Source organism: Sebastes fasciatus, chromosome 4 (assembly GCF_043250625.1).
Source record: "Sebastes fasciatus isolate fSebFas1 chromosome 4, fSebFas1.pri, whole genome shotgun sequence".
In the NCBI taxonomy this organism is placed as follows: Eukaryota; Metazoa; Chordata; class Actinopteri; order Perciformes; family Sebastidae; genus Sebastes; species Sebastes fasciatus.
The window spans coordinates 16078156-16102953 of record NC_133798.1 but is presented as its reverse complement, the minus strand read 5'-3'; the positions used below and the strand labels follow the sequence as shown (position 1 = coordinate 16102953).

General features: G+C 42.6%; 1 protein-coding gene across 4 annotated transcripts in view; it reads right to left on the bottom strand.

Annotated features, from left to right (window-relative positions):
- Positions 1-1240: 1240 nt before the first annotated feature.
- The window catches only part of LOC141765939 (excitatory amino acid transporter 2-like), a 28635-nt gene continuing 5077 nt past the window's right edge, over positions 1241-24798 (bottom strand). The window contains exons 1-11 of one of the 4 annotated variants that reach the window (XM_074632270.1): positions 14108-14284; positions 10882-11021; positions 9046-9198; positions 8393-8643; positions 7854-8001; positions 6607-6733; positions 6187-6420; positions 5909-6103; positions 5029-5163; positions 4736-4924; positions 1754-2381 (exon numbers count right to left, since the gene is read on the bottom strand). In XM_074632270.1, coding sequence (XP_074488371.1) covers positions 2378-2381; positions 4736-4924; positions 5029-5163; positions 5909-6103; positions 6187-6420; positions 6607-6733; positions 7854-8001; positions 8393-8643; positions 9046-9198; positions 10882-11021; positions 14108-14145 — 1614 coding nt within the window. In that variant the 5' untranslated portion in view covers positions 14146-14284 and the 3' untranslated portion in view covers positions 1754-2377. Of the gene's footprint in view, positions 2382-4659; positions 4925-5028; positions 5164-5908; positions 6104-6186; positions 6421-6606; positions 6734-7853; positions 8002-8392; positions 8644-9045; positions 9199-10881; positions 11022-14107; positions 14285-24798 lie in introns of those variants that run through there. The other 3 variants (XM_074632268.1, XM_074632271.1, XM_074632269.1) reach the window with 3 other exon arrangements.

Here is a 24798-nt window from a genome sequence, read left to right as displayed (position 1 = left end):
TGTCAGCCGAGCTTAAAAAAAAAAGAAGCAAAGTGAAAGACATCTTCTGAGAGTGTGTTTCAGGAGCTAAAGGACAGAGTGCTGCGCTAAGTGTTTTGTTAAGTTTCCTAGTGTTGCTTTAATTGGCGTTTGTTGTTGTGTGCTTTTGAAGTGAACATCTTCAAGGCAAGCTTGTCATTAAGCACAAAAGAAAAGAAACAAGACGAGAGAGAAGGACACAATACTGATAAAGAAATCAAATCCACAGCCACATCACAGATGTCTCACCTCTCATTCATGCAGGCTAAAAAAAAAAAAAGATTAACAGCCAGTATAGTCCAACGTTGTTTTCTTTTTAAGCCATTTGGTTCTATGAGAGGAATATATTACCTGATAGTTGGCGACATTCTGGCATAATGCATGTGAAGTGTCCATTGTTCTATTCTCAGTTTCCTAAAAAAACGTCTTTGCACCCATATGGACACACAGCTGCAGCATCTAGGGTTTGTAGAAACAGTCTTGAGCGCTGGTGGCTAAATATATATTGTTGTTTACCTTTTTAGGTCTGGCTAAACAAGAAGCTGGCAAGCCTCCCGGAAGAGTGTTATATCAATGATCTGTCTCTGTTTGTGCAAGCCAAGACTGACAGCCAAGTGCTGCACTATACTTCTTCCTCCGCTTCTTTTTTAAAAAATGTTCTGGTGGTTCATGTTGTGTGTCAGTAATAACCATGTCTGTGCTTTCAGAGAGTACGCAGGTCGAGGATCATTCAACCACTGGAATGCTGTCTGAAGTATGTGTGTGTGTGCTTCCTGTATGTGCTAGAAAACTTCCCTTCACAGCTTATTATCATATATTTAAATTACTGTCTTTCAAGAAAAGACCTTTGCAGTAAACTGTCACCATTTTCAGAGTCAACGCTGGCAAAAGTTGTGCTGTTAAGAGGTCAATGTTTTGAAGCTCTAGTGAGCAAGTAAACATTTTGGGATTACAACATTTTTTTCCCTGTAAAAGAGTAAACATACACGCCTGAGTATCTTCCGTTGTCCCTCATTTTGTTTTTATAATCCAATGAATGACTTTGATTATGCCGCTGACTGAAAATGATCCTCATTGGCTTTGTTTGTGCTCTATATAATCTCTTTTTTGTGCTTCAAATTATTCAGATACGTCAATTATTTATTATTGTTTGTTTTTTACAATAATCATTTTGGCGCTCATGATCTTTTCATTTCATTGGCATCACAAAGAATTTTTGGGGGGGGGGGGGGGGGGGGGAGTATAAAGTTTCATATTTAGGGCAATGATTTTCTTAGCTGTGAGGCTTCATCAGAAAATGTGGTAATATAAACTGCTGTGCCAGCCAGTTATAAATGGACATAAATGTCAGAAAATGTGTTGTGAGTGATGTCATGGAGGCAGTTCAAAGGCCTCTGTGAGTTAATTGATTTTCTGCCTGTTTGGTCCCTATAATTGACTTGGTCATGTTCTTAACTCCAGCTCTCTTTCTCTCTCTCTCTCTATCACACACACAGACACACAAACAAGTTTAATATGTCACTCAACAGGTGACACAAAGAATAAAGTCCCTTTCCTTTACGGTAGACGAAAAAAGGAAAACAAAAGGGGGATAAAATGTGTTGTCCATGGTACGATTTGTGCTTTATAATTCCATTGTGACTGTGCTTGTATAGGTTATGAGGCTCAGTGTGGATTTCCTGTTTATACTCTCTGCCTCCTACCCTTTCATCAGTTTGCTGGACCTCAGGGATAGTGGGTAATATTGGGCAGATGTACTTTAACGTCTCTGAGAATCAAAAGTGATGTTCTTAGATGAGAGACTGAGCTGATGAGGAAAAGCGGCAGCCTTACGCACACATTTTGATGGTACTGACAGGGATGCAAAGCAAGGAAGTTCAGTACAAACGCTGGTTGTCATGACTACTTCCACCACTTCTTCTCTCATCTTTATAACTTCCCTCATAAATGTATAGAACCAGGATGTATTGCTAGGAATATCTATCTAACTTTTTCTCTTCCTTCCCTCCCCAAGCCTTGAAGTATGTTGTGCAAGTATCTGCTATACGGACATAATTGTGCTCTAACAGGTAAAGTGTACCTCTGTTATCATTTCACGGTTAAGTGAATTAGTATTATATATCAGTCAGATAGACAGTTACAAAAACCTTTAAAGGGACTAATAAAAAAATGAAAACTAAACTACATAGAAAAGACAATTAGTAGTTCTGTTCATGTGACTTTTTTTTTCTTTTTTATCACCAGATAGGAAAGCTTGTGGAGCCCAGGAGCAGGGGATCTCTGTGCTGCCATTATTCATGTTTCCATGGTCCCTCCTCAACAAGCGTGCACTCCGCAGCAGAGCCGTTAGTGGCTGAGGTTACCTGTAAGGAGTTAGCAGGGAAATCTAAACAGTTGATCCAAGGCACAGACAAAAAACACACAGTTCATTTGTAATCAAACTTTGGATAAAAAAATAACACTGCATTATTGATTCAGTACTCCACTCCACTTAAGTTCCAGCCAAGCAATCTGATTGGTCAATTATTGTTTGCTGCTATCAAAAAAGTAACTTCACCAATCAATCCCGCTATGTCCTGACTTTAAGTGTCATGAGGTAATCCTTTTAGATAACGCACATGACTGTAAACATTGTATGACTGTAAAGCCAGGATGCCATTCTTTTCTGTAATTTTTGGGTGCTGTAGCGATGATACTGAATTAAAGAGGACAAATCATGCTCCTTTAAGGGGTCATACTTGTATTTTGGGTTTCTACTAGAACATGTTTACATGCTGTAATGTTCAAAAAACACTTCATTTTTCTCATAATGTCTGTCTGAATATACCTGTATTCACTTTCTGTCTGAAACGCTCCGTTTTAGTGCCTGTCTCTTTAAGCTCCCCTCCAGAAAAATCCCAGTCTGCTCTAATTGGCTTGCAAGGAAAAATATGGTGCACCCTGGCAAAGGTAGTTCTCAAGCTGTGGGTGATATATTTTAATGAGCCAGCTCTGCTTGTTGAATCACATGTTTTCTAATCTAGGTAGCCCACAAATAACTGACTGAGTTGTGTTATTTCACAGTTTGAGGGATGGTAGGCACTCCAGATACACAAATGTATCTGCAAAAGCATTGAAAAGGTGAGTTTTTCATGAGTTGTCCCCTTTAAAACATTGCATCTTAGGTATCATAGCTATTTTGTAACATACAATACAAAAACTATGGAGGAACTCCGTTACGACCACTGATGATCATGCTTATAGTCATCCTAGGAGTGGAGCTACTGACCTGGGAACAGACCACACATTTGTGATGACAAAAAACTCAACAGGCAGTAAGAAAGTAAAAAAAAATACAATGAATGAATGAATGCAAAATAGACAGATTACATTGAAAACAAGGAACAAACACTACAGAATGAATGCATTGTTAGGGTTTAAGCTATTTTGCAAGCACTCTACAGCGGTTTGAAAAAGAGGGTTAGAAATGTGAGTCACGCTATTTACAAGCAAAGCAGACCAGAAAACAGAAAAACAATTAGTCATGGCGGATACTGGAAATAGCAAGCCTTTGTGTCACATTTATATGTAAATGTCCTTTAATAAATAGAAACTCAGAAATGAAGATATAACTTTTTTTTACTGAGGACAGATTACTTGTGTGACAGGTTGCCAACGTTGCTAGGCAACACCTTTCACCCTTTAATAAATGAATAGGCTCATCAACAGACCTTTCCCACCAGGGAGTGTGTGTCAGGGAACAAGCCCTCTGAACTGCCATATATTATTCTAAAAGCCCAGCATACATTCAAAGACTGCATTCAAGGTGCATTATGTTTTACATTAAGGGAGCTACTTCACAGCTTTCCATTTCACAACGCAGTTCTCACAAAGGATGGAAATAGCTGGTGTCAAAATGCAAAAAACCCTAACTGGGAATGACTCACTGACAGCGTGTAGACGTGTCTAAGTAGGGAATATATGAACTGTTAATTAGCTGTAACACTTCCCCTCTCATTTAAAATCCTACAGGAACAGGTGAACCTTTGGAAATAAACGTCTTGATCAAATTTAAATCACCTACATTTTAAGATAAGGCAGAATGAACCACACTAGGCTGAACAAAAGGAAAATGAGCACTAAAATGCTTACAGAAAAGGGAACACATTATTCTATTGAGATGTTTTGTTTTGGAAAATGGATGTAGTTTGAACTTTGATAGATGGCAGGGCTGCTAAATAATTCCTCAGGGTCATGATGAGGATTATCTGGCTCTGCCTTTTGAGTTAGAGCCAATCCCCCAACAGGTTACAATCATCAGATTAGGCTAACTACAAAGCAGAAGCTGATTTATCCCTCATTTGCATGCACTGAACTTCAATCTTTTTTTTTTAGTTTGGAAACATTTTGGCAAGAGCGCTTAAAATATTTGGACGTTTGTTCAACACAAAAGCTGCTATTCCAGAAGAATGAAATACATACGTACTCATGCATCTGTTGTTCTCGTGCTTCACTTCTGTCTTAAAATAACAGTGGGTGTATTTACATTATTATGTACAGAGATGCAATGAATAAAACAGAGTCAAGCAAACGTGCAGTGTGAGCATGCAACGAAAGGGAGGGTTAAATACAAGTCTCTATGTCCGTAAGCATTAATGGTACCTTGCATTCATCTACTACGACAGAATTGTTAGCAGTGGCGGTAGCGGTTGTGGTAGCGGTAGCGGTTAAGACGCACTGGTTGGAATTGTTTTCGTGGTGGTTCTTCATGTCGTCGTAATAAGACTGGGTCTTTGTCATCATTTCGATGTCGTCGGATTTGGCCTGATGCGCGTCCAGCTCGTCGAGCTCAGCCTTGGACAGGTGGTACACGATGCCTGCACCGTAGGAGTCACCCACCACGTTCACTGAGGTCCTGAATCGATCCCTGCGGAGAGAGAAACCAGGATAAAAGATGGTCTTAATCAAATGTTAAACAAAAACCTAACGTAGGAGCAAATGGAAGAATCAATATAACCACAAAAAACTCACAGCAGCCAGTCAACAGCAACCAGCAGACTGATGTCTTGGGTTGGCAGGCCGACAGCGGTCAGGATCAAGAGCATAGTCACCAGGCCAGCACTGGGAATACTGGCCGCTCCAACACTGGCCAGGGTGGCTGTCAGACTGGATGAAGACACAGCAGAGCAGTACTCAATCACATACTCCAAACCCACCGCACCTAACCGCATCTTCCGTACCCGCCCCCACACCCTCCTCAGACACCGACGGACGTGAAATTGCAAACGCTGCACAGCTACAGCTGAAGACATTCATTCTCTATGGTGCTTGTATAAAGAGCAGCAGCTGAAGAGCACCATAGTGGGTCCTCCACCGCACATGAAGAGAGGTTTCAAATTGAGAGGTGGGATGTTTAATTTGAGGGTTTCGTGGATTGATACGCCACATAAATGTCAAGCTGAAGGCCGTCCATCCTTGACTCACCGTATTAACAGAAGAGCATTTAGGAAAGATAGTTACAGATATTTGCTTAGCATGAGACACAGCAGTGGCACATGTTGTCGCTTCCTCCTGGTGGTTTATTTGTCTTCTCTAAAGTTGCTGCTTTGAGCCATTCACTGTTAAACGCCTCTACACTGCTGCTGTGTTTGCCAAATTGCATCCTCAGGGCTCCATTTAAACCATCTCTACATATTGGGAATTACAATTTTTACCATTATGACTGAGAAAGGCAAATTTAAGTCCATTTAAAAAGCCTATTTTCATCCAGCTAAAATATAATGGAAGGTTTCATCATTGATGAACACTGATATTGACATTTCCTACACAGGCTTTTAACAGTGCAAATGACATCAACTCATAAAATATATGTTTGAAGTACAAGGATAAACTATCACGAGTGTGTCCTGACCTGACGGTGACAATCTGACCCGGATCAAGGTGGATGCCGTTCATCTGGGCAATGAAGATGGCTGCAACTGCCTCGTACAGAGCAGTTCCATCCATGTTGATGGTGGCGCCGACTGGGAGCACAAAACGAGTGACTCGTTTGTCAATACCTAAGTTCTCCTCCAGACAGCGGAAGGTGACAGGCAGTGTACCAGCACTGGAGGGAAAAAGCAGAAACATGTAGGTTATACTTTGTATTAACTGTATAAATATCAAGAAACAACTCATTTTGATGCTGACCTGGAGGCTGTCCCCAGGGCAGTGATCCAGGCCTGGAAGATGCCCAGGAAGAAGGTGAAGGGATTTTTCCTGACAATACAAAAGTAGATGCTGGGCAGGAAGATTACTCCGTGGATTAGGAGGCCAATAATCACAGTCACCATGTACATGCCCAGCTGCCTGCCCACCACCTCCAGGTCTTTGATGGAGATGATCTTACCACAGATGAGACAGGCAATACCGAAGGGAGAGTACCTGACAAGATGAAAAAGCTTTTAATTATTCATTTAAATACAGAGGAATTTGTCAGGACACAAATTCTGTTTCACATAATCTTCTAAAATGCGGTAATGACTTGAGAAATAACTTGGCATTAACCGTTATTTCTGACTTATTTCTGTTTCAAAAAATGAGTCAATGAGATTTTAAAGTGCTACTAACCACATGATCAAGATGACAAGTTTCATCACAATCTCATTGAGGATGCTGAAGAAGTCAAGCATGAGTTTGGCCTTCTCTCCCATCTTGCCCATGCAGATGCCAAATGCAATAAAGAAACCAATCAGACCTGTGACAGAAAATCATAAATGTATCAAACTTTGAACACCAGTGTGGACAGGTGAGAAGATGACTACTACATGAGAGGATTATTATTATTATTATTATTGGGAGATGAGAAGTTTTACATTTACAGCCAAAAACATTCGGTCTGTCCAGATGTTCGCTGCTGTGAAATTCCGTAAATGTAATACTGTGAATGTTGCTTTTATTTTTAGCCATGCTAGCTAGCAGCATGGCCCTAGGGATGGCAATGTTGTTTGGTCGGTCCACCACTTTGGCCCAAACTGAAACATCTCAACAACTATTAGATGAATTGCGATGACATTTAGTAGAGAAATCCATGGTGATCCCTTGATTTGTCCTGTAGTGCCACCGTAAGGTTCATATTTGTAGTTTGGAGTGAAATGTCTCACCAGCTATTGGATGAATTGCCATGACATTTGATACAGACACTGATGCCCCCTTAGGATGAATTGTAACAGCTTTGATGATCCCTTAACTTCACATACTTTGGCTCAAATACCTGCAAATCTAATGACATGCCGATCTGCATCATATGTACTTTGTGTTTAGTGCTAATTAGCAAATGTTAGCAAGCTGACATGCTAAACTAAGATGGTGAACATGCAAAATATTATACCTCCTAAACATCAGCATGTCATCAGCATTGCCATTGTGAGCATGTTAGCATGCTGATTTTAGCATTCAGCTCAGCCTCACAGAGCCACTAGCATGGCTGTAGACACTTACAGACATAGATATGAAACAGTTTTATATCTATGGATACAGATTTCGGAGGAGACCGGTGGCATTGAAAAAAGTCTGCCCTTTCAAAACTACTTGCTGACTGCTAACGTTACTAAATAGCTGTCTACCTCCGTGTTTTGGTACAGTTGGCTTTCACACCTGATGCGAACCTTACCCGAGTAGACATGATCCGTGCCCAAGACCACCTTTTTTCAAGTGGACTCGGGCACGGTATGGAGCGTTCACGCTAATCAAACAAACTGGACTTTGGGAAAAATTGTTCTCAGATCTGGGCCCAGATTCCCTGATGTGAAAGCACCTTAAGTCTTGTTTAATGTTAATTGTACATATACTGTGAGTATTTTCAGTTGGTTACATACCCAGAACATTCATTCCACTTTTGAACTGCAGGGTCTTTTTGACGATGAACTGAGGGTCCTTGGTAATGTTAGCTACCAGGCCCTCCATGACGGTGGCATTGACATCGTCCTCAATAGCCACCTCTACTTTCGTTGTGACGGTCTGGATCTGAAGTTAAAGGAAGAAAAGAAACTAGTGTTGAGTTTAATGAGCAATACCAGAATCAGATATGTTGTTCCCTACGACACAAGGCCACTCAACTGTCAATAATGCGTCTTCTATGGTGTGTCTTTACAATCCAAGGTGCATTTGGATTCCTCTGTTAATAATAAACACTTGGCTATATAAAGACAGTCCAAGGAATGCTCTTTCTGTACAAGCCTGCCTATTTACAGACATACAAGCTTATGAGTCTCTCTAACTTGATATTGGGCTACAAATGATGCTCCATATTAAGTGATACCACTCACCCAAGACTAACAGCGACTTTCAGATATCACAGAGAGACTTTCTAAGCGTCTAGCACCTGCGCTGACAGTCAAACTTCAGCATCCATTACCTGTTGGAAACAAGCCTGCACCAAGTTTTCTGGGAACAGGTTCCTGATCAGATCAAAGAAAGCATCCAAGCTGGACACGTCGTCGTTTTTCTCTCCCTCGCCCAGATTCTCCTTCAGTTTTGGGTTGCCGGGGTGGATGACTAACACCAGGATGACTCCCAGGACAGCAGCAATAATAGTGGTGGTCATGTAGTAGACCATAGCTCTGGTGCCCAGGCGACCACTGGATTTGGCATCCAAACCGGCCAGACCTGCAGCCAAAACAAACAAGATTGTGTTGACCTGGTAATTACTTATAGACTTACTGAATGGAAATGTTGACTTAATAGTGTGGGCCATGAAGGCTGGATGCAAGGACCATAGGGGCTTGCATAATAGTGTTTGTGCATGTGCATGAAATACTGTCAATTATGAATTCAGAATCAGGATTACAGCAATAACAGGGCTCTTTCCTTGTGTCTAGTTTTAGTATTACAGCAGTGAAAGGTGTAGATGAAGAATTTAATAATTTGCCTTTGTAATTAAACTCTACTGCAACATGAGCTGCTCAATCGTAGTATCAAGTGTTTAAAGATAAAATGCACAGTAAAATGTATAAAATACTCTTATAATAATACATGTATTTGCCATAAGTGATCAGTCACACACTGCACCTGTGATTAAACTGGAGATGATGAGGGGCAGGATCAACATCTTCAGCATCCTCATCAGGATGTCTCCGGGAAAAGCAATCACCATGACAATGTCTGGGTGGATCGGGGAGGCGATACGAAGCATCATCCCTGATACCGCTCCCAAGATCACACCTGAAGTGCAAGGAGGAGTGTGAGTGAGCGAAACAGCGAAAACGGCAAAATAGAAGGGAATTGGAAAAGGAAGTTAGAGAGAAGAAAATCAGATATTACACCATTTCTTATGGGTGTATTATGCGTTAATGGGAACATCTCAGATATAATCTATAGAATAACAAATGAGCTATGATTATCTCCTTAAAGAAGCCTTGATAACTGACTTCTGTCCTATCAATTTAGTCGTTTGGAGCTGTACAACAGGCTGTCTGTTACATACTTAAAGAGGACAGTGTGTTGTAAAAGATAAAACCGAAACCTGCTGAGAGAGAGTAAAGCTCATGGAGGATTAAGATCAGATCTCTTTGAAGCAGTAGGGAGGAGGCAGCATGTCGGATTCCCTGGTGGAGCATCTGTAATCTCAGCAAACCCAAAATGTTTTCGAGGATTTCTCACTTTGAGGAAAGATACTTCATACAAGGATTCAGTGAAAGCCATCCAGTGGCTACCTTACCTATCCTCTGGCTTCCATTCACTCTCTAGTAGCCTGAAAACAGTCATTTGAATGATCAGCCCCTCCCTAACAAAGCCACTGTTGACCTTTGACATATGCCTCTTCCAGCTAAGAGTTCTTTTCCTGCCACGCAGTGTTTCGGCCCCCGAAAGTAAAGATGACCTCTGTATGCTCTAACCCCCCTGCTGCCCAGCCTACCAGGCCTGATAGTTGGCCTCTGTGTCCGTCCATCTCAGGCCACACAAAACTTCATCACCACCCCCTCCCAACCGCCCCGGGGCTGCACTTCCTCTGCTACCACACCACTGCCAATGATCACACAGGCCGAGGCGTTGTTTAATAGCACACACTGGAACCAAAAGCCCTCCAGCTTTTTTTTTTAATTGTAAGCTGTCCTCTGTGCTTCAATCTATCCTCCAGTCTAGCAGCCTCCTGTGGATTCTGCACACCCAATGCTTTTGGATGGCACTTGATTTCCTGTGCCTTCTCTTTGGTCCCATTTGCAAGCTCCCATTCAGGCTCATATCTGCCAAGTGACAGATGATCAATGATCACGCTGGCTCACTCGCCTTTTATGAGAGTCCTTCCAAGTGGGGTGAGATGTACACATTACACATGCTCACGCAAACACACGTCCGTGTAAGCGGGACACAGATAGGCAGGCACATACATGGCTACACACATATTATATGCATTTATTCACAGCCTATGCTTATTAGATGATATAAGATTGGGAAGGAACACCATAGCTGTCAGACACAAAAAAAGTTTGAATGATATAACACAAGTATAGAGCGTATAACCATGACTACTTTGGTGCCCTTTCCTCTTTTCATTAAATCTCCCCCCGTGGCGCAGTGAGCCACCGCCATTATCACAATATTGTTCATGCGCCACCAGAGGCTGTTGTCTGGATGGCCAGAGCAAGCAGAGAGCGTTTGATAGCAACAGGTGGCACGGAGCTGGGGAAGGTCATGGACACCCAGTCATCTTACTGTCTGGTACACTGAGCAAGCACAGATGGCATCTCCTCCTCAGATTACGAGCAAGCAGCATAATCGAGCAGCTCGGCGTTAACAGAACACTGAGCTCAGCGGTGGTCGGTGCCCGTCTTTAGCATGCCCTGCTTTTTATTAGGGGAAGAAATGAGAAAACGAAAATACACCGACGACAACGGGGTGACTTACCGAGAACGGTGAGTGTGAGCAGAAGGTTCTTGAACAGCTTGGAGCACATTTTGGCACATTTGTTCTGAGGCCTGGCCTCGATGGGCTCCAGGTGACTCTCGTGCATCCTCACCTCGACTTGTTTAGGCATACTGTTGGCACTGTGACAGAGAGAAAGAACAAGGGGAACTGTGATTTACAAAATAACACACTATACAGCCTTATTAAGTATATATCATGTGGTTATATTCTGTCATGTGTGAGAAAGAACAAGGCATCATGTGGATACAGCACCATAATACAGAAATCATATCATTTGGATGTGCATGATGTCTCTGAAAACATATCTCTGATATAGTTAAAAAGAAAACAGTGCATGGGGAAAAATGTTAAGCATTCAAGTGTGCTGCCAAGCTGTCACTCCAACACCGTCCATGGTTACTATAGCATCCAACAGATGGAAGCTGACTGCAAGCTGCTGTCCTTTGGGGGCGATGCTTCAGATACATAACATCTCAAGTCAGTTTATTAAAAGGATTTATGTAAAGAAGTTCTGCATTTTGATAGAATAATAATATGCCCTGTCACAGCAGACATTTTGACATGTAATTGCAGGGTAAACACAGGTGTAATGAATAACATTTATTATGACCTGTTGCATTTAGGTGCGCCAGAGCTCTGGTATTGTGCATGCTGGCTCACTGGATTGGCTGTGACACTAAAAAGGACCGTAATTAATTGTATCAATTACAATTGTGTTTACACCGCAATTACATGTCAAAATGGCTGCTGTAAAAAGTGTCTGGGGCTTTGTGAGAATTTACAGGCATGTGCACATTTTGTAATTTGACTGACTTGTGAATTGACTGAATTGTCATGGTCCTGGGTTTGGGTTTGTAGTCTTGTCTGGTTTTATTTCCTGTGTTTGTGTTTTCCCGCCTTAAATTTACTTGTCTGCTTGGTGTCTTGTGTTTGGGTCAAGCTTTGGAACTGAAACTGTAACATTAAAAACTTTCACGATCGTTTTTATCATGCATAAAGAAATGGCATGAATTTAATATTAAAAAAAAAAGGTGCTGTTATACGCACTACATTAACAACCACAGAACAAACAGTGAAGCAGATTGGATTCGGAATACAAGTTTCACACCCAGTTAAATTAAATTACAATTTTAAATACTTATCACCCCTTATGTATGTTTTTAATTAAATACTGTATGAGCTGGTTCACAGTGTAGCCAACCAAAGACAAAAATCCATTGATGACAGTGATGAAAAGTGAAACAGATGCCCACTTGATGGGACAAAAGTTTGCTGAATTACTGAGAGGAGGAGCAAACATGTTGCCTGTTAAGAAGTATGCACCCAGTTATACATTCCCTCTCTCTGTTAGGATCGTGTGACTGTAAATTTAGAAGCACACAAAAACCTCAAATAGGCTACAACGGTAGGAAGCTCGGTCACGCAGCGTAATTAGTTGAATGAAGAGTGATTTCCCATTACAGGCGGCACAGAGCAGCTTCCTGCGGCCCCGGCGAGGTGTGAATGTGTTTGTAGAGCCAGCTGTGTCTGTCACATGCCAGTTAGGCAGGTGTTCAACAAGAGCTTTACATTCATCGTCACCGCTCAACAAGTCGCGGGAATAATCTATCAAATTGTGTTTGACATCTTTTTTTTGTCTATGAGGAAATATAAATGTCTCTAGTGTTCTATTCTTCTCCAATACGCCCTGCAAACGTCTGCTGGGATGGATTACAAAGAGGCAATAAAGTGGCTCTGACCTTTCACCTCACCCCTGGGGTTCATGGCCTAAAACTCACAAATGGAAGCCTCAATGGTGGAGTGATTTTTTTTGTGCTCATACCCTCCCCCCTGTCATAGTCCGCTATGAAGTCAGAACACTTCATAGATATTAATCATGTTGCCTGACAAGTTTTTTTCAAAGCTGAAAGTTAATCAAAGGCGAGACGGGGAGCTTAAATCAATAGGCGTTCTTCGCAACCAAAGGCTCTTTATGGTGTTATTGTTGTTGTGTAAGTAGTCACTAATAATTCCACACACACACACACACACATATACAGACTCACACATTTACACACACCTCCCCCAGCTTTGTGTGTTGCTGCTCTGTAAGCTTGGCTATATAGGAAGACCACCTGGTCAGCTTCCAGGCACACAGATGGAGCAGTCCTGTCTCCTCTTATTAATTTCAAAGTGAAGTGTGAAATACAGAAAAATACATGCAAACAGCAGGCCAAACAGTAGCCGTCATTATTTCATACTAACACATGATGGCCGAATGAATTAGTTAAAACCCCAGGAATAAAAACCCTGAAAAATCGGCATTATCATGTAATCCCATTCCGTAAGAGTGATGAGTGCTGTTAATTGAAATTTTCCCACTTTTCTCTCCGTTTCATTATTTTTAGCACCAAGAGAGAGGGAGAGAGAGAGAGAGAGAGAGAGAGAGGAAGCAGACGCTGGACGTCACAGAGGACGGAAATTATCCTGTCACGATCCTCTCATTAGCGCTTCTCTCACCAAGTCGGGGACAGATGAGAGAGTGGGCTTGTGCGACTCGATGAAAGATGAAAATGTACAGCAGCAGAGAGTAAATCAACTACAGCCGAGAACTGTCATTTCTCATCAGTAGGTGTTTTCCTTTGTTACAGAATTATTTCACTGGATGAGGAATTCTCCTTGCTGTAACATGTTTAGCTTTAGAATTAATTCTCTCTAGAGAATTACTAAATTTAGAAACTGTGAATATGAAAATGGAAGAACAAGGTGTTAATATAGCTACTCGTAAAATAAGTTTCTGTGGCTATAAAAGAATTTGACATGAAAGTCCAAACACACGCACACAGTTTCTTCTCCTCAGTCTCTAATGGGATCATCTGATAAACTGGTTAATCTTGGCCGGGGGTTTAGTCAGATTAACCGTGAAAGCCATAAAGAATGAATGATGGTTTTTAATTAAGCAACACCTGCTAACCCAGGTGATGAACAATCCAAACTGAAAGATTTACAACGTTCCAAAATGTTATTGACTTTCATTTAAATAAAGAGAGGTTCCCTTGTATTTTTTTACTTTATATACTGATTTACTTACTAACATTATAACAGCATGTCATGTTTACTCTTAACTTCTACATACAATTAAATTGCTTTGCATTGAATCAATAAGGAGACATGAAGAGAGAAAGTAACTATGCCAAGAACTTCAAATGGGATGCAAAGTACTTACTTCATTTCTGTTGGAGTTGAGGTAAGTGCTATATACATTGACCAGGATCAGATCAGCCTTTGGTATTTAAGAGTGAATCAGCACAAGGAGTCGGTATGAATCACGACTGCTCCATCCAAAACTGTTGCCAGATATCAGCAGGCACAGTAAGGTCCCAGGTACAAAACAGCAGAGCTCTGCTGACAGCTATAGCAGCTCTCAGCTGTCCACCAGCTCTTCCAAAGCATCCAAAGAGGACCGAGTCAACACAGCCCAGACGACAGACCCAGTCACAGCCACAGCAACCTGAATTGCCCCATCCTGAAGTCTGCACCCCCTCCCCAACCCCCACCCCCTCACTCCACCACCACCACCCACAACCAGGCACACACACACACACACACACACACACACACACACACACACACATCTAACAACCCTACAAATAAATAAATAAAAATAAGAAGTGGAGGGAGGAGTCAATATCTGAGCTTAAGAGTCAAATCCCTCAGAGACCCTCCATTCTCTGGAGTCTGTAATCCCCCCAGAGAGCTCACTCCCAGACTCATCCAGCTACAGTACATATGGGATGGCGAGGGAAAGGCCAGCAGGCTGCTGGAGATGAGCATGATGATGCCTGCTAATGGCACAATGCGGACAGTACAGTAGTGCTTTGTAAGTAGCTCTTTTGCTGAGCGGGAATAAGCGACAAAGGAATGACGGATGGAAGGGTTAAATGTCATAATGTTGCCTTGAGGTCGTCCTGATGGACAGCAGATGAGAGTTTGCTGCTCTCTGTAGTTACGCTACAAAATATGATGTCACTCTTCAAGAGCATATACTGTATTATGAGGCATCCTTAGATTTTTGTAAATGGTTTTGTCGCACACTTCCAAATCATTACATTCAAAGATATGAGAGAGATAATGTCCTCAATAACCTCAATAAATATGATTTTAAAGATATCTGTCTTTAAAGATTCTAGCCCAAATAAGATCAAGTCACACACACTCCAACATATATAGATTTACTTTTCCCCGCCGTTCAACGAAAAAACTCCAAAGTGCTGGACTCCCAAAGCACAAATTGCCAACGTGATTCATGTGAGGGACAGTGTCACGCTGATTTCCCTCCAGTCTCCCAGCAGCATGGGACTTCACATCGTATTGAGCAGTATCACATTATTCTAATTAGGGAAATGTGTTGGAAAGCTATTTCCTCTTCAAACAAATGACCAACCGCACAACAAAAAAGCCAGAGGAATCCTGTCCCTGTCGGCAAAGGTTGTGTCGTGAGAAATCACTCATCCTAAATCCCTTGACATGTCATACTCATTGAAAAGGGCCCTCTCGGGGGGATGAGGGAGTATTTTCGGGATGAGAGTAGGACAGAGAAGAAGGGGTTACACGGGGGAGTAAGAGGGACACTAGGGGGAGAAGGGGGTACTGGGGTCACACCAGCACCTCTCAGCCAAAAGAGGGGCCTGCGAGAGGGATGGCCGAGGCAGCCATCCCTGCTCTTGGCTGGTACCATGTGAAGCTCTCCGCTTCCTCTCTCTTCCTTCTGAGGGGCTTTGTTTCACACGCAAACAGCGGCAGTGGCCCCAACTCGCCCGGCCAAGCGCCGCATCCAAACTGGCAGGGGCGAGAAAAGAAGGGAGGGGGGGGTTTCGAATGGGAGGGTGTATAAGGGTATAGCGAGGAGGAGGAGGGCAGTGGGCATGTCCAGAATGCCAGTTCTTTCAGGCCACTGATGTCATGCCTGTGCCCACCGTGGGAGAGCAGCGGAGGGACCAAGGCACCCCTTTCTCTTCCCCCCCCCCCCCTCCACAGTCTCTCTTTTTCCAGGATGAATGAATCTTTCAGAAGCGGCAGCCCATTGTGTTCCATAATCGACGGCGATTATCCCGATTTTATGCTGCCTTCCCAGTGCGAGGAGGTTCCCTGAGTGCTGGCATTGAGGACCGCTGCGATGCAGCGAGGACCACGAGGGGTTGTCCTAGCAACACTCTGCGGCTTAGAGAGAAGGGGATGAAGAGGGGAAAGAGGAAGCTCACAGCGAAACACATCGCCTGCACACACACCATATAAAGATGAGAAACGGCTTGAAAGATTAGCAGATGGACAGATTATATCTTTACCTCACCAAATAACATTTCATAGATTTATTATGCATTCAAATACTTCTAACAAACCTCACAGGACATTTCTAAAAAGAGTTTCTTTAGTGTCCGTGCTGCATAATTAATGAGCTTCTCGCCATACAATGCCACTCGACCATCCACAACATGCGCTTACGTAACAATTAACAAGTTTGCATTAGCGGCCGATTGTGCGGTTACACTCGTCTAATTCAGGTCGTAGCACAGAGGAAGATGTAAATGAGAATACAAGTTTCCCACTGGTCTCTCGAGGGGCCCGATGCCCGTTCTCATGACTGGAGCATCACAATATACTGTGAGGTAAAGACAACTGGAGCCGGGCCAGGCTCCGGATATATCTGCCCCCCCTCTGGGCCTCACAGCCACTTGCCATGCAGTGGGAAGAAATGGGCTCCTCACACATACTGGCTGCCTAGGAGCTGTGAAAAAGCCCCCCCCCCCCCCTTCAAACGAAGCTCTCAGCAAACACTTCAGGTTGTGCCGTGCATAGGAAGTGGGAGATAAATTCCAGCACCTGAATAAAGGGAAGCTTTGTCACTCTACGCCTCTCAATTATGTATCCCTAGATGGTTGTTGGGATGAATGCGTTCAGTGATAGATAGCGATGGAGAGATGCGTGGACTGTCATGCAAATCTGGTTTATTCCATCAGCAGCAGTGTATGTAACCTACTGTTCTTCAGCAGCAAAACAAAACACACAAGACCCTCTAAGATTGCTGCTTTCAAAGAAACAATATAAGAAGAGGCACCATGGCAAAAAAAAAGCTTTCCCATCGGTAAGCTGCCTTAAAACTTTGCGTGGATTCAACCCCAAATACCAAACTACAATCAAAGAGCACAGGCTTTCCCAGTATACATTTCTCAAACAGCTGAATGAGCGAAACAACGAAGTTACTCAGTCAATTCATGTCTTGTGTCATCTCTAATGTTTAAAGATGGAAAAATATGTTCATGTAGCTCAACCAAATCTGAATGTACTCATCCAAAGTGTGAGTGTGCCTATATCAACTATTACAGGCAATGTCCATGTAAGTGAACCACACCCTTTATCGTCTTGATTCGCTCAGTGGTCCACTTGAAAGCTGTTTTGAACCGCCTCCAAGTGAACCCTGGAGCGAGACTACAGTCTGATCAAAGACTGGCACAGAACCAAAGGAACTGCGCATCAAATGGAGCAGATTTCAGTTATTTTAACGCTATCATTCACTGTTTTTGTACTGAATGAAATAGCTAATCATTGAATGGAGATCAAATCACTGTGATTCTAAAGGACATTAATATTTCATGCGAAACAATGTGCTCATTTACAGTCCTGTTCCATCAGAATAAACGAGTACCTTTTTTCGTTGGTGTTTGGTTATTCTATGAGTGTGTAACTTCTTGCAAATTGTTCGCTTAAATTCTACATATCATATTTATGTATTAGTTGCAGTTGTAAATACTTTATTCTGACTATGTATTGTCTACTATTGACCTGTAATACCTCATTCTTTGGGTGATTATGAAGAGCTACCTTGAATGTGTCTTCAGATATATGTGGTAGCAGGGCAGGCATTCAGTACCACGGTCAGTGACACAGCCTCAGTTCCCAGCTCAGGTTGATCTGAGCTGTATAGTGCTGAAGGAGCTGCTTTTACCACAACTGATCCAAGGTGATTATAAGGTTAGCAAGCTGCATTCCAGCACTGAAGCTACCAAGAGCCCTCACAAGAGTTGACAGAATTCACACACACATACATTAATCTCTGGGTACAAATCTTCCTTATTTGGCAGATTTCTGTGTGTCTTTTCTACTGAAGAACACCAGTGTCCATTTTGGTAACATGTCCATCATGTGCAGCGATTTGTTTTCTCACATTGTATGTAACAGCCATAACGCTCCTGTTTGTATGCTTTCATCACATTTTTCCCATTCTATTTTATCAGGGTGCATCAGCAGCATCCTGGCAACGCATGATTGAGCCATACTGTACGTACGTGCCGGTCCCTCAGCATCCTCTAAGGTTTCCCTTTGTTTGGCACGACTCTTTGTGTCCATAATGAGGCGGTCATTAGAGAGAGCCTCTGGGAATCCTGACGCTACTGTTGTAGTCTGCATAGGTCTCTCAGATGTGACCAGTCCCACTGTAATTATGTGCTAACAGGCCATTATGCTGGGGAGTGGTTGTTATAGGGCTGACTTGGGTGATTCCCATTCATCTGGATAATATTTGCAGAGGGATTTAATTTGATGGCATCCAACCCAGCCACAACCCACTTCACAGCCGGAGCTGGGCACTCAATCACGAACCAAATACTCGTCCCCAAGTCTTTCCCTCTTCGTTTTTACGTCTCCTCTTTTCTCCTTTTTTTTTGCATTCAAAGTGAGCATTCATATTACATGTCTCAGCTTTTGTAACTCTCAGTCTTTCCTCCATCATGTTCTAAGAGTCTTAACTCTTGATGCTGTTTTCAGTGATGTCCTTCAAAGCTGCAACCAAAAGGATTTTGTTACCAGCATCCCCTATCCCAGCCCCCATCTTTTGCCTAAAGCCGCAAAGATGAAAGGTCAGCGGAGAAAAGAAGATCATCCATAGTCAAGTGAGATTTTCCCGCTGTACTTCCCCACGACCTGCTCTATCCAATGAGGGGCTACACGCCTATTACAAACACACTCATCTCTTTTTCTCCTATAGCCTCTCCTGTGTTCATGCCTGCTGCATATGAAGCGATGCTACTATCATTAGCAAAGGCGCATCTGTTTAACAGAGCTGGCTATACGGCAGCATGCAGCTTTTGATGGCTTTGGTTCGATCCCCACAGGAGCTCATTAAATCTGCCAGTAAGGCAGGAGGACCACCCCACCCCCCCTACTACAACCACCACTATGGTATAGCCTACCCGCCACATTGCTGCTGAGAGTGAGAGAGAGAGAGAGAGAGAGAGAGAGAGAGAGAGAGAGAGAGAGAGAGAGGCATATAGTAGACAGAGGGAAGGGTGGGAGGGGTGAAATGGCAACAACGCCATATAAAGATAGATGTGTAACAATGTATGGGGGAAGGGTGAAGGAAATAGGGGGGAGGGTGGAAAAAGGGAAGGTGTGGCTGATGAAGGTAAGGATGGAGACAAAGGAATGGCAAACAAATGAGAAAATAAGTGAAGGCGGAGAGAAAAGGATTGGACGGAGGTCAGATTAAAGCAATCAATCGAAGTGGAGAATGAGATGGAGCATTGTCTCTACGTATACAGTATATGATGAGGGGCTTCTGTGTTATTATCTGAGGATACATGAAGAGCTGACATCTGTGTCGGGCAGCTGGCCCTGTGAAATGGGATTAGTGCACAAATCAACTTTCATACATCACTAGACTCACCTGCCGCACTCTCAGATTTAAACATACGCAGATGATACGTGCATTTACTCACACTATCTAACAACCCCTCTCGCTCACATTTGTGTGAGTACAAAACATGGCAATGCAAGCACGCCTACACACACACACACAAACACACACTTTTGTCTGCGGTCATAAATCTCAGTTGGTCCAGTCCCGTGGTATTGGAGGCGGGGTGAGGGGGGGTTACAGTCTCACTCAGGATTTGCCAATAAGAGGGCTAAGGAGGATGGATGTTCTCTCACTAATTAAACACTGGAGTCTGCAGGGAGTGAGCGCAGCCTGCAGCAGTGTGGCCGTGCCCTGCTCTCCTCACACCACCCCGCAGTGATGACAGAAAGGGCATTCCTGCACACACACACACACAGCTCATTACATCAACCAGCTAAACCGGACGACCACACACATACATTTCTAGCAAATGACTCCCCAAATCCTGAAGGTTGATATACAATGTAAAATGTTCAGTTGCTTTAGGGCGTGTTAAGTCATGTCTAAAACAAGACAAGTTAAAACTCAGTATGGTATACAATGCTAAATCCAATAAGAAGAGTTACCTTTTACAGTTTCCAGGTTCATAGTTGCAGGTAACTGTTGGAGTATCATGCTAAAAAAATTTATAGAACCAACAGAAATTCCTACACATACATTATGCGATTTTCATACAGCTTGGTTTGAATTATTCTTGTGCTCTTGTGGCATATGGTATCCACTGGCTGGACGTCATGCGATGTTTATTACCTTAAACAGATGTTGCAACACATGTAGACATGGCCTGCGACGATGTTATCGTAAGCACATTTCTATCAAGTCCCCTGAATGCACCGTGTTCTGTTATTCTAATTGCAACACTCCTCGTCTGTGTATCTGCACCGAGGAACACACATCACATCAAGGATGACCGGAATACGATGGGGAAGAATATCAGGAAAGCGGCGAAGTGTGACAGAGCTGACAGAGTAGACAGTCTACAGTATGCATTTCTCTTACTCATTACAATTTGTCTTTCACCGCCTCTCCCTCCGTTTCTCTCTTTCTCTGAAGCAAAACTTCAGCCTGTGATGTATAAGCTGTATGGTTTCAGGCCTCTAACACTGCAAGCCTGCTTTCCTTTCAGGACCACTTCACTGACACTGTTCTTTCAGAACCACCCATGTACTGTATGTATATGCACATGAACCAGGAGTTATTTTCTCTGTGACAAGAAAATCTTCCCATTGCCTATTACCGTCTGTTGTTGCACGTGAAAAGCCACAGGGGGAACCCTGCCACTCCTCACTTCACTGTTTTTCTTTCCACGTCACTATTCGCTGCATACTTTGTCAAACTATGTAAACATTTCTTCACTCACATGCAGCACTGGAATGCCATTGAGAGCGAACGTGCTCGCTTAGGCTTTTTTTCCACCGCCTAATTATGACAGCCTGCCTAAAGTCACAGTCAATCATTATCAGAACCTCTGGGTGAAAAGCATTTTCAACACATCTCCGCTGTTTGATCCCAGTCGCAGCCAAATCCCCCGAGCACACTCCTCTTAGCGCGCTCAGAAGATGGTAAACCCCCCCCTTCAGTCGAGATTTAAGGCATACAACACAAATTCCCTGGAATCCTGGTTCACTGTAATCCTCTACTACTGTAAGAGGAGACGGGATTCCCAGTGATGTCAGGATCTATCTGGATACAAAAGGATTCTGTACAGTGAAGCAGTAAGATTGCACGTTAAACTGATTTGAGCACACTAGAAATATCTAAATTAATTCAACTTGACATTAGACAATATGATCTTTTCTCTTTTTTTCAGCTGCAACATCAATTCATAATCTTAGTTTACATAACTGCATGGTAGGGGTGTAAGAAAATATCGAGTATTGTGATATTAAGTTTTGCGATATTGTATTGATTCTCAAAAACACTGTATTGATTTTAAATTAATAGCTTACGCGCAAAGATTAACTTAGTCAATAGGCTACTCTATTTCATTTGCAAAGACATTCGCCCTCTCAATGTATGCGCCCTCGCAAAGTAGTGTTCATTATGTTGGATGTTACAGGAACTGTGATAAATGCAAATGCACTGTTCTGATTGCATAAAAACTATATGATGATAATAACTTTTTTAACTCAGATTTTATGCATATGATGGTGTGTTCTTTGTACTATGACAGTTCTCCTAAAATTAGATTTAAAAAATCACAAATATATCACCTGATATTGCAAAATAATGAATCGTAACCCCTATATCGTGATACGTATCGTATCGCCAGATTCTTGCCAATACACAGCCCTACTGCATAGATAGATACTTTAGATACATAGATAGATAGATAGACAGATAGATACATAGATAGATAGATAGATAGATAGACAGACAGACAGACAGACAGACAGACAGATAGACAGATAGACAGATAGACAGATAGACAGATAGATAGATAGATAGATAGATAGATAGATAGATAGATAGATGCAGCTCCTAATTAACCAGTGCATAATGTGGTGAGCCAAAGCCCCCTAACAAAACCCTCTCTGTGTTCATCAGCCATTGAGGCAAGCCGCTCTTGGAACACGCCACCCCTACTAGAATAATGGGCCACTTTACAGGCCTCCAAGTTAGTTCACAGAACCTAGAGCTGGGAAACAGCTAGCGCAGGGTTCATGGGGAGGAGGGGCCATTTAATTGTTTCCTTCTTTTTTTTTGTTTTTGTAACCCCCCCTCCTCTCTCTCTCTCTCTCTCTCTCTCTCTCTCTCTCTCTCTCTCTCTCCTCTTTTAGTTCTGAAAAGGGGGCTGACAAACATGCAATGAAGGGGATTGTTGTGTGTTTCCGCTGGACAAGTGGGTGAGGTAAACAAAACTAGACTGCAGGGTCTATCAGCTGGGCTCGTCGGGACGGGATAGGCCGAGCCGTGGGGAGCAGCACCCATGCAGAGGGAGGATAGGTCGGGGGGGTCTGTAGGAGTAGGAGGGGTGAGGGCCGTTTTGGGGGGTGAGAGGGGGTGAGGGTAAAGGGCCCTGAGGGAGAGAGAGAGAGAGCAAAAAGGGTTTTTTTCCGGAAGAAGTGGGAGGTGGACATGGGTGCTGAGGTTACTCCTCCGAGTGTGGGCATTGTGTTGGGTGCTGAAGTTCTCATGCATGTCCCGCTTTGGCTCCCTAAAATGTCGGAAAGTGATGGAGCTCTCCGCGATTAAGCGGACAAGTGGCAGCTCCGCTCAGCGCTCCCACAGCTCGGGCTATTTACATACTCAAGAGGAACATTAATGCCGGCCGATCCCCCAGAGCCGAACAAAGAGGCACACAAACCTGCCTCAGAGGCCCATTACGCACTTAATTGAGGATTTGTGGAATAGTAAAAAGGGGCAGAGGAAGAGGAAGGTGGGTGAGACGGGGGAGGGGAGTTGGGTGAAGTGACACTAGTTTTACTTAGATTCACTTTTTTGGTGTTTCTTTTTTTCTTCTCCTGTCTCGGTTAATGGCTAAATGATATCTAGCTACATCTTCGTCACCATATGGAAAATCATCAAATCCTCTTTTTTCTCTCCATTCATCCTCTCCCTCTTTATTCCCCATTCGCTGATCCTCCCATTATCCTCATTATGAAACTGTCATAAAAGCTTTACTCTAGAAAAGGAAGGATATGAGGAGAAAAGCAGCTACAGCAACTCCTACATAATATATATATTCTTTTTCAAAAAGCTGAAAAGAAGTTAAACAGAAACTATTAATATTAACACATTTCTGAGTATACATTGTAAATGCTCTTTTGATTCTGTAAGGTCACATCAAACATTTATAATACATCTCTCTTAAATTCAAGTAAAAGTGAACTATCTTATATTGAGATATTATTGTCTGTGTGTTGAGGCATAAGGTTCAAAGAGCAATGTCATAATCAACCAAAGGCAGCCATCATCTGGTAACCAGTGTGAATCTGTCAGACTGCATCTTGTGACAATTGTTCAGATGAAGTCTTCTATTTGTTTTGAACGAATCTCTTAATGTGCTTTAATTATGATTCTTTTGTTGATGCACAATGGGAAGATTGTTCTCAATGGCATTGGTGCCAAGAGAAAAAACAAAACGAGACCCCCCCTCCCTCCCTTGTTCAGCCCCTCTTCCCTTTACCAATCACTCTCAGAGCAATTTCGTGACTCCCCCTGCTGACCTGAATTCCGATGCAGCAGGTGCCAATGGGATGTGGGTGGTTTGGGGTTTTCAGGGAGGAGGAGGAGGAGGAGGAGGAGGAGGACAGTGGCAGTGGTGAAGGGGTGGGTGGGATGAGGCCTTCACTGTACCAGTAAACACTGACTCAATCCCCTCTGGGGCCCCCCACCCAGTATGTTAATGTGTTAATGTGATATTCATTATGTTTGAGTCCTTCTGAAAGGAGGAACAGATTGAATCATTTAAATTGGAGTAGAAAAAGACGCGATCGAGTTGGTCCACATGTGAGAGGAACTTATTTCTGTGTTTCAGGATGTCGGCCAAACCCTCTTATCTTAGTTAAGGTGGGAATGTGTACTTGGGCACCTAGTAGGCCATTAGTACAAGTGTGGGCTTCTCTGACCATGACCTTTGACCTGTGTCTACCAGATGGGAGCAAACAAAAAAAATCCCACTTTGTACTGGCTACACAGCCTTTTGAATGTTTTACTTCACTTTTACACACAGCACTAGAAAGTATTTTGACATAATTATAATTAAACTTAATTTCAGAATCAGGTATTTATATAACACAATAAATATAGAGCAATCGGATTGCTTGCAAAACACAAAAGTGATAAATCACAATATAAAACTTTATGTATATTTTGTATTTGGGTCATTTTTTTTCTCTTTTTCTTTCTTATTTAATGTCTTTAATGTTTTTTAATATACATATAGGTCATTTGGCTTGTATGAATTGTAAACCATCGGTACTTTAAGGTATACTTTCTTTTCATGTTATCTTTTAAATGTTATTATTTCTATTTGAAGGTTTTATTTATATGATTGTTTTATTAATATGCAACATTTGAACCAGAGCCTGCTTCTGAAAAGGTTTCTACCCGGTAAAGGGGAGTTTTTGTTGCTCTAGTGCATGCTCATGGGGGATCTCATGTTGGGTCTCTGTAAATTATAGTGTACGGTCTAGATCTGCTCTAAAAGAAAAGTGTCTCCAGATAACTTCTGTTATGATTTG